The sequence below is a fragment of the Choloepus didactylus genome, chromosome 10 (genome assembly GCF_015220235.1).
Source record: "Choloepus didactylus isolate mChoDid1 chromosome 10, mChoDid1.pri, whole genome shotgun sequence".
NCBI classification, from domain to species: Eukaryota; Metazoa; Chordata; class Mammalia; order Pilosa; family Megalonychidae; genus Choloepus; species Choloepus didactylus.
Window position 1 is genome coordinate 97,588,062 of NC_051316.1, and position 13,172 is coordinate 97,601,233.

The 13,172-nt window shown below is 55.2% G+C and overlaps 1 protein-coding gene across 1 annotated transcript in view; it reads right to left on the reverse strand.

Moving 5' to 3' along the window:
- Window positions 1–13,172, reverse strand: part of NEK6 (NIMA related kinase 6) — an 89,387-nt gene that overhangs the window by 6,377 nt on the left and 69,838 nt on the right. The window contains exon 8 of the mRNA XM_037797887.1: window positions 5,417–5,511. Coding sequence (XP_037653815.1) covers window positions 5,417–5,511 — 95 coding nt within the window. The remainder of the gene's footprint in view (window positions 1–5,416; window positions 5,512–13,172) is intronic.

Genomic DNA, 13,172 nt, shown 5'->3' on the forward strand with positions numbered 1-13,172 from the left:
GGGCCCCCAGGCTCTGGGAGGGCATTGTGTACCTCGGGAACCTCCCTCCTCCTGGTGCCCTGCAGGGGATCCAGCAAGCCTCATCTAGGGTAGGGAGGAGCCTGTGCTAACTGGGTCTTTGGGTGACATCATTTTTTGTTTCCCAGCCTGCCCTATCTCTGTCCCTCTGATCAGGTGTGGTGACCCCAAGAGCAGGACCAGTCTCTCTGAGAGGGACCCCAGAGGTCTTCAGAGGCCTGGGCAGTGTTCTTGGGTTAAGAAATAGCCTTGGGGAGGCAGCAGAGTGTGGAATGGAGATTTGGGGGTTCCTCGGAACTGGGCAGCACCTGTGGGCCCAGTGCCTGGGCCGTGCCAAGGTGGCCTTTGGTGGGGGGCAGTTCAGGGGCAGCATCACAGCTCTCTTTCCTTTCCTGATGGCTGCCTGGGGGCTCAGGCCCTTCTGAGAAGGGTGGGAAACCTTCCAGACCATGAAACCCTCCCTTGAAGGAGGGCTGCAGAGGGTGGTTCTGGTGTTTGGCATGGAAAGGATGGGGGTGCAGGGTCCTGCCAGTCTGCCCAGGAGCTGGCTTTACCACAGAGTATGCAGCATGGCATCACTTGGGTGACACATTTCCAATAATTAAAATGAGACCCTAGGTTGCAAAGGATTAACTAGGCAGTTCCAGAAAGACATCTGCTGTCGTAGCAGAGACCCCAGGGCAGTCACTTGGGGTGAGCCGGTGCCCTCTGAGTCATAGCTGAAGGATTGAGATGGATTCTATTGGAAGCTGTTTCTGTTTGGGGCAGAAAGGGACTGTTTAAATGTTGGCTTTGCTAATGCCAGACCCTGGTTGTCAGGTGTCTGACCTGGGAGAGGACTGGGTGGTCCTTGCAGATTAGAGCAGGTTTGCCTCAGTCTCACTGCTCTAAGAGTCCAAAAGGCCTCCGTACCTGCCCCTTACTTCAGATAGCCCTCTGTCCTCTCCAGCGCGCTCATCATGTCATTTCAGAAAAGCTTCTTTTTGGACAGGATCAGCAGAGGCTATACCTGAGGCTCCCTCTCCACCCTCCCAGCTAACAGCAGTTTCTCCATCCAAGCTCCAAACCCACCCCTGCAGCCCAAGAGGCTTCATACACGCAGATTCTAGCGGAAGCTGTGTCCCTGCCTGTTCCCGTCCAGCTGCTGGCCACAGGCTTTCCACCCAGATCAGGGCAGCCAGCTGTGATGGAACCTTTGGGGTCACTTGTGATGCTGGGATTAGAATGATTTCCCAGGATGGTTAAGATCTCCTGGTACACGTGCCTGCCCGGCCCCTGACAGGTCAAAGCAGAATACAAACTACCATTCCGGGCTGAGACTGGTTGCCTTGTTAGAACTGCCAAAGCCACGGCTCTCAGTGCTGCTTCTCAAATGCAAAACTTTTTCCTCTTTGGTGTTATCAGGATGACACACAACCAAGGAAAAGGGACAGTATGGGCCCTTGTCCCCTCTGGGAGGTTCAGAGGAACTGCGCTATGATCTGAGATGTCAGAGGGAGATGGGACAGTCGAGTTCAGAGAGGACAACGATGACATTTGACTCCCACCCAGACAGAGCCTCAGACACCATCTCATTGTCCAGTATTTCCCAAGCATGTGCTGGAGTAAATGATGAGCCAGAGAAGGCAGCCAAGCAGCCGGCGGCCCTGCTCCCCCACAAAGTAGGGGGCACCCAGGCTATTCTGCAGCCCTGGCTAGAATCCCCAAATGGGATTCCGTGGAAGGCACAACTGGCCCCCTTTCTTGTCAGTCTCAATCCCGGATGGTTCTTTCAAGGCTGCCACGAGCTGTCCCCCTGCTGAGGATCCTGGGGCTGGCGCCAGGCGAGCCAATTCCTTCAGCTCCATTGTCAGAGCTGAACTCCCATGTAAATAAATAAATTCTGCAGAGCCCAGGCAGCCTGCTGGGTGCCTCCACGGGGCGTGCTGGGTAATGAAAATAAAGCACCGGGCCTTCCACCTTCCGACACAGCTGAGCTCAGGCATCTCTGCGGGGAGCTCCCCGCTGTGCCCGCTGAGGGCAGCTCTGAGGTCAGCCCAGGCTCTCGCCCTCATAGCGGCTCTGGGTGGAGGGCGAGCCACCGTGGTCAGGCCTAAGCCCGGTGGCTGGGGAGAAGGGCCCGGCCCTGGAAAGACCACACATCCATTCCCACTTTGGGGCTGGACCGGAGAGTGGAATTGGACAGACAGCGTGGGCACCTATGCCTGTCCCAACACTTCTGAGCTGTGTGACCCTTGGGACATCTGTCCGAGCCTCAGTTCCCTCATCTCCAGGAAGAGTCCCTAACGACAGCACTGGTACCTGCTTCGTGCGATTCTGACAACTCCCTCCAGCATCCAGGACTGCGATGCTCCCGGCTGCCGAGGAACTGGGCATGTGATTCCTGATCAGACAGACTCCACTTGGCACCCGACCCAGCACAGGCAGGGCAGGCAGCGCCTTCGGGTGACCTCAGGAGGTTGCTGGTGAGGGTCTGGAAGCCCAGGTGAAAGGGGGTGTGGCAGGCGGAATAAAGGTCCCCCAAGAACCAGGTCGGAGCCCTGGCCCCTGTGGCTGTTACCATACGTGTCAGAAGGGCCTGTGCAGATCTCAAGGTGGGGAGATCACCCTGCATTATCCGGGTGGGCCCTCAATGTCATCACGAGTCCTTGTAAGAGGGAGACAGAGGGAGACCTGACTGCAGAAGAGAAGGCCACGTGAGGACGGATTTGAGACGTTGGGGTGGTGTGAGCCAAGGAAGGCAGGCGGCCTCCAGAAGCTAGAAAAGTCCAGAAAGGGATTCTCCCCTAGAGCCTCCAGAAGGAACCGCCCTCCCCACACCTTGACTTTGGCCCAGTGAGCTGATTTCAGACCTCCCATGCCAGGACTGTAAGAGAACAAATGTGGCTGTTTTAAGCCACCAAGTTTATGGTGATTTGTTACAGCAGCCATAAGAAACTAATATGGGGTGGGGTGGGGGCTTAGCGACTTCCAAACCCACAGGGTGCTGGGGAAGGGCACGTCTGTCTGCATTGGAGAAGGTTTCCTCTGGCCCTGAGCTGTCACCTTTGGACCCAGGCCATCCTAGCCCGAGTGTGCGTGCCACTGGGGTGAGCCAAGTCCTCAGACCTGGTCTGGAGTGTGTGTGAGTGTGAGTGTGTGTGGCAGGGGGGAGCCTTTGCCACCAGCTCTTCAGACTGGCGCCTGGGGAAGCCGCCACAGGCTGTGTCACGGGAGATGCCAGTCGTGCCTGCGGGATGTTTCCTTCCAATTACCATAGCCCTGGGCTCGAATGCATCCCCCCTCCCTGACTGCCGGGGAAAACATCTGCTTCCCCTCCCCTGCAGGGCTGGGGGAGTGAGGAGGGGGCAGCAGCCTGGGGGGTTAGCCACAGGCCTGGGTGGGGGCCGGACCCCGGGCTATCACTCTCGGAGGGGCTGCCCCGTCAGCCAAGGCAGCTCCGCACATCCTCTTCTGCGGGGGCCAGGGCCGTGAGCTTTAGATCAGCTCCCGCTGTCCCCAAGGATGCCCAATCCTGCCGTGGGACTTTATTGACTTATTTTATTGACTTCTTCCTGCCGACTCCTCCCTCCCTGGCTGCAGGCCGCTGGGCCCTGCTCTGGCCCACCCAGAGCCCTGCTGCAGGGCAGTCACTAACGTGGGATGTGGCCTCACTAACATGGGACGTGGCCTCCTTAGACATGCATCTGGGTGCCCAAGACAAGCGAGGAGGAGGAGTGGCCCGACTGGGCCCCAACGAGACTGCGCATGCCTCTGCGGCGCTGAGACAAAGGCTCAGGCTGTGCTCAGGCAAGGGCTTGGCGTGAGCAGAGAGAGTCAACTGCCAGCCCCCAGCCTGGCCACATTTGGAGACCCTCAGGTTCATAGAGGGCTTAAGTGGCTTATGAAAATGCAAAACAAAACAAAACATGGGAAAGTAAAAGGGAAAAAACATCTAGACCAGGGACAATATAAAGGGGGAGAAGGACAAAACAGGGTCCTTCAGAGGCTGAGCTGCACTTTGGCTTCCCAGGGGCCACAGCAAACAGGGAGCTGTGCAGGCTGCAGGGGCCTGCTCTCCGTGTCCCGGGCGCCTTCTCTGAGCAGGCCCCCATGGTGACGGCAGCACAGCAGCGGCATATTCCTCCATTTTGCCTACCAGGGTCATGGTCAGTTCCCAGAGTCCACAGTCTCAGGGAGGCGAAGAACTCAGTCCCTGCAGACACCAACAAAACACACCCAGGGGCCCCTCAGCACGCGGTCCTGAGCACTGCAGCCATGGGACCATCACCAGCCACATCAGCTTCATGGTGAGATTCTTTCAGCGTATCAGCTCCAAGCCCGAGTCCAACATAGTTCACTTCAGCTCCAGGGAAAGCAGAAATATAAGCCAAGTTCCAGTTCTAAAGCCACACCAGGTTAGGTGCCTGCACAGCACTTGGGGGATCCAAAGCCCCTTCAGGCCTGTTATTTCATTTTTCTGGGCTGTGGTGACGTAGCACACATACTTCTATTTCCATTTTACAGGTGGGGAGACTGGGCTCAGCAAGCTGGATGGGATTCTGGAGCTGCCCAGCACCAGGCGGTCTAGGGCAGGGTGGTGGGAGCCCCGAGGGGGCTCAGGCCTCCGTCCCATTGGTGGCTGCCATAGCTTCACAGCCACGAGTGGCATGTGCTCCCCAGATCCCTGTTCCCAAGGGGCCTGCCCAGCTGTGGCCAGCCAAAATGGGAGGGGACTTCTGCTAACTGAGGTTGTCTTATACCCGAGCCCACCAAGACTCTGAACTGCTCCTGACTTGTCCAGACTGGCCCCAGATCTGGAAATGGCCACCTGGCGGCTCCATCTCACACCTGGGGCAGGGGGCAGTGGTCTTTGTGAGACCCAAGTTCCTGGGCCAGGAAGAGTATGGACACCCCCAGCAGGGAAAGTTTCAGAGGCAAGGCCAGTGTGATTCCTCCCTGGTCCCCGTATCCAGGCCTGATCCATCAGAGAATGACAGATGAATGAGTGACATCATCAGTGTGTCAGTGCGGTTGCCAGGAAAACCTGGGGTTTGCAGGGGGTCTGCAGCAAGCACAGGTGGCCCAAGCAACTAGATCCTCTTGCCCGGTCTCCCTCCTTCACCCAAGCAGACCCTGAACTCGCACTTCTGCTTCTATCTGTCTCCCTTCCCAGACTCTGAGTGACCTAAAGGTGAGACAATACCCAGCCTGCCACTGTCCATCCTCTAACAGCCTCCTCCAGCCTGGCGCTGCTGAAGGGGTGGGGGGTGGGGGGTGGGCCGAGGGGGTGCAGGGCAGGACCCTGTCGGTCTGGATGCCGCACACAGACACGGCATGTCCCTGAGTTCCCACCCCAGTCAGGGGCCCACCATGCGTGTCCTACCAAATGCCGCCAAGCTGCGGGCCAGAGTCTCACCTCGTACAGCAAACAGCCCAGGGACCAGATGTCGGACTTGAAGTTGTAGCCGTTCTCGTGGATCCTCTCTGGAGACATATAGTACGGTGTCCCAACTGCAACACAGGGAGGGGGCAGTGCTTAGGCTCCGTGCTGGGGCAGGACCCCCACAGGAACACCCAGGCAGGGGGTGGGGCCCTGGGCAGCTCCTCTCCTTCTCTGGGCCTGCCCCCTGCTCTGTCGGACGATGGGGTGGACTAGATTGGAGGTTCCCATACTCCAGTTAGAATTACCTGGGGAACTTTATAAAAGTAGATTCCCAGGAGCCACCCCAGACCTAAGAATCCATCTGGGGGTGGGCAGCTGGGATCAGGGTCTGCCAACTCTCCAGGGAGGGAGAAGCAGCAGCCAGGCTCTGGGAAGCAACTGACCCAATGACCTTGAAGGAATCTGGGGAGAGTCCAGATCAGGCTCTTGAGGTGAGAAGAAAACAAGCACTGTTAATGTTTACCAAGCATTTCACCTGTGCTATCTCGTTACCACTCCTGACAGCCCCATGCGAGGCACCCCCATATTACAGATGAGGAAAGTGAGACCCAGGCAGGTTTAGAGACTCCCATCAAAGTGGCAAGGCTGGGGTTCCAACCCAGACCCCCAGGCTCCAGAAACGCCACCACCCTCGGCTGCTGCCGTTCGGCACGTCCAGATGTGGGTAAGTCAAGATTTTTGAAACAAGATAGGAAAGGCACTAACCATAAAGGAAAAGATGAAAAATTGGAATTCATTAAAATTAAGAACCTCAGTTCATCAAAACACACCATTCACAGCGGAAAAATAGCAAGCCCCTGACTGGGAGAAAATAGTCTTAGGACATACACCCAAAGGAAGGACTCATGTTCAGAATACATTTTTAAAACTTTACAAATCAAGACAAACAACCCGCTCCCCCAAATTATCCAAAGACTTGAATAGACACTTCACAAAAGAGAATAAGAAACACATGAAATGGAGCTATTTTTCTCATTACTCATCAGGGAAATGCAAATCAAAAGCACAATGAGATGCTACCACCTCGCCCACTTGGGTGGCTCAAGTTTAAAAGATTGATATCACCAAACTGGGCACTGAATGGCAACTGGAACTCTTCACACTGTGCTGATAGGAGCACAACATGGTACAAACACCTTGGAAAATGATTTAGAAGTATCTACTAAAACCAAACCCTGCCTGCACTATAACCCAGCAATTCCACTCCCAAATATATAGCCAAGAGAAATGAGTGCTTCTGTCCTCAAAAGGCATGATCAAAGATGTCCACAGTGGTTTTATTCCTAACAGCCCCAAACTGGAAACAAATGTCAACCGACAATGGAATGGATAAATAAATGATGGCATATGCTCACAACAGAATACTATATAGCAATGAAAAAGAACAAACCTCAGATACACACAACAAAATGTATCAATCTCACAAACATCATATCGAGTGAAAGAAGCCAGGCACAAAAGTGCACATGCTATCTGATTCCTTGTATATGAAGTTTAAGAACAGGAAAAACTGGTCTATGGGGTAGTGATAGGGAAAGGGCACGAGGAAGACTTCTGAGGCCCTGAAAATATTCTACAGCTTGCCCTGGGTGGTGGTCACATGGGTGTGTTTACACTGTGTCATCACGCTGTGTGCTTATGATTTGTGTACTTTTCCTTATGTATATCATACCTCAATTAACAAATAGAAAAGGAGTTTTTAATGGTGAGGATGAGGTTTGGCATCAAGAAGACTGCAGAATTCTCCTTGGGGTCCCTCTTCTTCCCCCGGCAAAGGCCAACACTTCAGGAAACCATGGAGGGATGTGTCTGGCTAAAAGTCCCTGTAGTGCAGCCTATAGGCAGAGGGGAAACACTTTTGAAGAGCTGGAGCTGTCCTGAGAGGAAGTGAGCTCCCCATCCCTGGAGGCATGCAAGCTGCAGCAGAGGGACTGATTTGGCAGGTCTGGGGTGGGACCCAGGAATCTGATTCTGATCTCAGACCATTTGGAGGATAATTGGCTTTAGGACCAGATTTTTAAGGTTGTTGTCTGGAGAACACTTTCAATGGCTTGGGACACCAAGTAATGTGGCAGCAGTGGGGTGTCTGTTCTGACCAGAGTCTGTGTGGGAAGCTAGAGCCCAGTGTGGCTGAGCCTGAGGGATGGCCTAAGATGCTAGGAAGGGGGACGCCCAGCAACACAGAGACATGTAGAAACACGGGGACCCTGGGAGGAGAACCAGCCATTTGTTGAGCTGGATTCGGAAAGCAACAGGTGCCCTAAAGCAGGGGCCCAGACTTCAGACCTTCACAGGCTAGGACAACCGCAAATACAGGGTAGGTAACTTGAATTTTACCAAGTAAGGGTGTTTTAGAAAACACAAAAGCCATCCATTTAGTACCACTATTATTTTAGAAAGAAAGGGACAGTTTAACACTGGAAAAAGTAGAAAATCTATAATCTCAAAATCAAGGGCAGCCCTTTAAATCAAAAAAGTTTAGCTTGCTGAAAACTTTAATATATGCTTCTTATTTTTCTCATTTTATTGGAGAAGGATGAAAAACTCACAGAGGAATGGCTGTGAGCAGTGCTGGAAACCACTGCTCTGGGCTGCAGAGGAGCAGCTCACAGTGGGTACCCTGTAATTGTCTACTTGCTGCGTCAAGGAACACGTTAGGTTAGCATGCTATCAGATAGCGTATGTCAGTGTCGACACGTTCTTCTTGTAGCCTAGTGCCTTATCTATTTAACCAATGGCTGCCCAAGAAGGACAATCTTTGTTAGCCCCAGCATCTCAAACCCGATTCTGGCTTTATGAGGGCACCAAGCACCCTTTGAATCGCAGTGACCCCTAATCAAGGACAGCAGCCTTCACTTAGATACATGTTTTTGAAAGATGCATCATCCTCTATAGATACTTTATGGCTGGAATCAGGGGGCTAATTGCTGTTCAGCAGAAAGAACAGTCAGTCAATTTATGAACCTGTGTGAGATTTTATTGGGAAAGCAAACTGCAACTCCAAGTAGATGTATTTTGGTCATGAGGGAGCAAAACTAAAATGAATGGCCATATGTGAAATGGATGACCTGCCATATCCAAACCACAGGATGAAATCCGAACAGTTCTCGGTTAACAGTGGGACTCTCGGGACAAATTGTAAGAGGATTCCAGCACCCTGAGCTCTGCGGATGTGCCTGTGAGGTGTAAATCGTCTCCACCTTCGATAGGAGCACACACACAGATGGCGGGGAGGGGTGGAGGTACGAGGCCTCGTCCCCAGTGAGGATGAAATAAGCCCCCTCCCAGCCGGGGATGTGGGACCAGCCCTGACACTCCCCCTCCTTAGCCGTGTTCTCCACTCACTTTAGACCTTTCTGGGTCTCCATAGGAGAGACTCTGGGGTGAGAGATGACCCGCAGAAGGGGCCAGTGCTCGGGTCTGGGGCTGTCTGGCCAGGCCCATCTGGAGCGAGGCCCCTGAGCTCCCGGCGTCCGGCCCCAGTCCTCACCCCACCCCCGACCCCACCTGGCCCCGTCCTGCCCTTCACCTGCTCTTGCCCCTGCGCCTTTGCTCGTGCTGTTCCCTCGGCCGCCTGGTGGGCCCCAGCTTAGACCTGCCCCCTCTGGCTAGGGAGAGCCAGCTGCTCAGGAAGGCCTGGACATCTGGTCCGTCCCTCCCTTCTGTCCCCACTTTCTCCCTCGGCTGGGGCTCCGAGGCAGGCAGACACTGCTCCAGAGCCCTGCCTCAGCGCTGCTCAGGGTGGAAGCCTTGGGGGAGTGGGGGAGAGAACAGTTAGGGGGTGCCCACCCTTACCCTCCACTCTCCGACCCCACTCTCTACCTCTTCACTGCTCTTCCCCACCCCCCACTTTCCAATGGTTTGAAAAAAAAAAAAAAGACAAAAGCCCAAATGTAATCTGGACTTTCTTCTAAGATATCAGTGCTGCAGACACCACCCATTCACTGTCCATCTACCCCTCATCTGCGTGCCATCCATCCATATTCATCCATCCATCCATATCTATCCATCCATCCATCCCTCCATACCCATCCAGTGTTAACAAGCATTCATCTGTCCATTCATCCATCCGTCTGTCCACCCATCTCCATCCAATGTTAAGTGAACCCTGATGCTGTGCTGGGCCCTCCCGGAAGTGGGCCCATCAGAAGTAGTGAGCTGCAGTCCCAGGAAGTGTCCAGAAAGAGACCATGAGTACCAAGGAGAGCCTGCCGTGATCCGCGGCTGCAGCAGAACCCCCTGGAGGGGCTTAAGTCCCGACCCCAGCCCAACCCAGGACCCGGATGATCGGTCTCCGGGGGGGGAGGTCGGGCGCCTGCGTCTCTCACAAGCTGACGTCCATTAAAGCCCGAGAGTGGCCTCCGCAGAGCCTCACTCGCCCACCTCTCGTTCTCTCAGATGTCCAGTAAACATCTGTGGAACACGGGAATGGATAGATGTGAAATGTTTACTGCGCCGTCCCGAGTGAGGCCCTGCGTGCTCCGCGTCCCCGGCCCTGCAGGCTTCCCAGTCCCCTGACGCAGAGGAGGGGCTGCTCCGCCTTGGCCTGTGCCTCTTTGACCCGGGTACTCTACCTCACCCGGGGGTCCTCGGCACTGTGCTGGGGGTACGGAGCCACAGGGGGTGAACCCAGCACCTGTTTCTGCTATGCCAGCTTCACCTGAGAGTCAGTCAGTCACGTAAAACCCGGATTTTATACCAACAACAAACACTCAAACATTATGGAAGGTAACTCACAACCTGCATGGGCTTTAAAGATAAAAACGGGAGACTTCAAAGAATTCCCCAGCTTGCAGTGGGCCAGTGGGACGTGTCGATGATTCTGGGGAAGAGTGGGAGAAGCCGGCCGAGGAGGCGCCCCCAGGGACAGGGGGGCCCTGAAGCCAAGCCTGGGCCTGGCCCCCGCCCGGCCGCCGGGGAGCCGGGGTCTCCGCGCCCCTTCCCGGGAGCCCCTCCCCAGCCGCTCCCTCCTCTCGGCGGGGGACCGAGCTCCGCGTCTGCAGGAGGAGCCCGGCAAACCCTGACCTCCCGGCACCTCCCCCCAGAACTCCCGGATTTCAAACCCGGCAGGTACCAGGAGGACGCGGGACCTCAAAGGCGGAAGCTGATTAAAGAGGCCCCGCTTCCCCGGGATGCGCCGCTCCTGGCAAAACAAACTGGGCCGCGTTCTGAAATGCTCGCGGTGTTTGAAACGTGTTCATTAGACATGATGAAGGCAAAGATTTCACATGAAGGAGACGCTGACGTGAGCTCGTGCTTGTGAAACCAACTCTTCCCCAAATGGCGGTTGTGAAAATGGCCGGAGAAACGTGGCCTTGTGGCCGAGCTGCATCCGGTAAGCGGGCGCGCGCCGCGGGGCAGCAGCTTCGACCGGACAGGAGCGGATTTGGAGCTGCTGCAGCTGAGTGTGAGCCAGACTCAGCCCCTCGCTAGCTGCAAATTACATCCTCTCAGCCTTGGTTTCCCCATCAAGGGCTCCAACGCGATGGTCCCTGGGGTCCTTTCCTCTCCTTTGGAGCCTTCGTTTCTCTCTAGAAATGGGAATCATAAAACCCACCTTACAGGGAGGTGTGGGTTGAAAGGGCTCCGAGAAGACACTGCCGTATGAAGGGCAAAGCGAAATGCTCACAGACTGGGAGGGAGAAGGTGGATGCGAGAAAGGAAGGGGGCGGCGAGGACAAGAGTAGGGGAAGGACAAAAAAAAGCAGACAAAGGCCACGTTCCAGACCCCGCACAGGGGTCTGCATTTTCATCTCACCTGTGACCCTGTCCTTAAAACGCCCTGCGCCCACCCCGGCATCCAGCAGGCTCCGGGGCCTGAGGATGTGCCCTCCGTCCTCTCCACCCCCCCACCGCACTCCCCTAGAAGCGCGCTCAGCCCCTCACCCACCCCCATTCCAGCCCATGCTCCACCCTGACAGAGGCCACGCCCCCGCCCCCAGGAGAAGGGCCAGACCCTCAGCCTGGCATTCCAGGTTTGTCCATGCTCACCTCTAACCCCCCTCCGTTGGATCCTTGGGCACACACACACACACACCCACCCACCCACCACTGAGCTCACCCATGTTACCACTTAGTATCAAAGTCCTCCTCAAATTAATTACCCCTGCTGGGCTAGGCACAGAGGCAGTAAAAGCAGCAATTTTGGAGGAAAAAAAAAAAAAAGTTCTATCGGTGTTGACTTAATTTCAGGTTGTTTACATCCATACAAATACTTGCCCATTTCTCCTGGCACTGAGGGCCTCTTAACAAAGCAGAGAATGGGGGAGGGCGACCCCGCGATTCTACAGGCATCAGGCATCGGAGCTGATGGGAGTGGGGAGGGGAGGGGGAGCACAGCTCCACTGCCACGTGGCTCTGGCCGTAGGTGCCAACGGGCATCACCAAGGGGCCTCACCCATGGCACAGCTGCTTTCTCCCAGCCCCAGGAGATCTAACTGAGATAAAACCTGGAAGTGGTGATTAGGACACTGAGAATTCTACATGGATTTGTCTCCCAGAATGTAAATTCCACAAGGGCAGTGCCCAAGTCTGCCTTCCCAGTGAGTGGCCTGGGGCCTGGCACAAATGCTTGTTGAACGAATGAATGAACTGTAGTTTGCATCCTAGGCCCAGGTCGATTCCTCACCTCCTTTCCCCGAGACCCTCCCTGTCCCCTCTCTGGCATCCACTCAACTCTTCCTAACAGTTTGTGTCCCTGGAAATGCCAGGAACGTGGCAAACAAGCCAGGAGCACCTGGCAGCCACTTGTGCCCCCCCAACCCAGGAATCAGGGCGCAGAGCCTTGGGCTGAAGATTCAGGCCTGAGGTCTATCTGCTGAAGCAGGTTTTCTGGACAGGCAGAGTTCCCAAGGACTCCCCCAAGGTGTCCTGCTTTCCTGGAATGGAGCAGGGCGAGGACGGCCAGGTGGTAGGTGGGGGTAGAGGGCCTGGGAACACGTGTGCACTGTCCTTTGGGCCCACACTGACGGGTGTCTCACCAGGAGAACCTGGTCGTGAGGTCGTCCATACGTCCAGCGAACACTCCATGAGGCCCACCCTGCCCAGGTGTGGAGCAGACACCTCACAGCACAGTGCGGTCTACACTTGATGGGGCACCAGCCTGCTGCCAAGGAGAGGAAGTGCCATCCTCCTTCCCTGTAGGCTCACAACTAGACCCCCCCGACCCCCACTAGTCCCAGGGCTGCCTCTTCTGCTGTGGTCGGTCCCCCTCCACCCTGCCCATCCTCTGTCAGCCCCCTCCTATGGTGCCCCAGAGACGAGCATTCAGACCTGGCTGACACCCCAGCTCCAGCACCACCTGCTGGGGGACCTCGGGCACATGGTCACCTCCCTGACCCTCAGTCTCATCTGTAAAATGGAGACAGTGAGTCTTATGATGATTAAAGATAAAAAGCACTATGTTTTTTTTTCAAACATTTTTTTTTTATGGTCAAAAAACTTATATTTAGAATTTGCCAGCTGGACTCAGTTTAGATGACCCCAATTTTGTTGGCAACATCCAAAGCATCACAGTCAGGAGCCAGTGGAACAGGTGCCTCCCTCTCTCCATCAGGCCTGATCAGGGTGTTGACCTTTGCCACGTCAATGTCATAGAGCTTCTCACAGCCTGCTTGACCTGGAGCTTGTTGGCCTTGACATCCACAATGAACACAAGTGTGTGTTGTCTTCAGTCTTCTTCATGGTGACTCAGTGGTCAGGGGGAACTCGATGATGGCAGAGTTGTCAA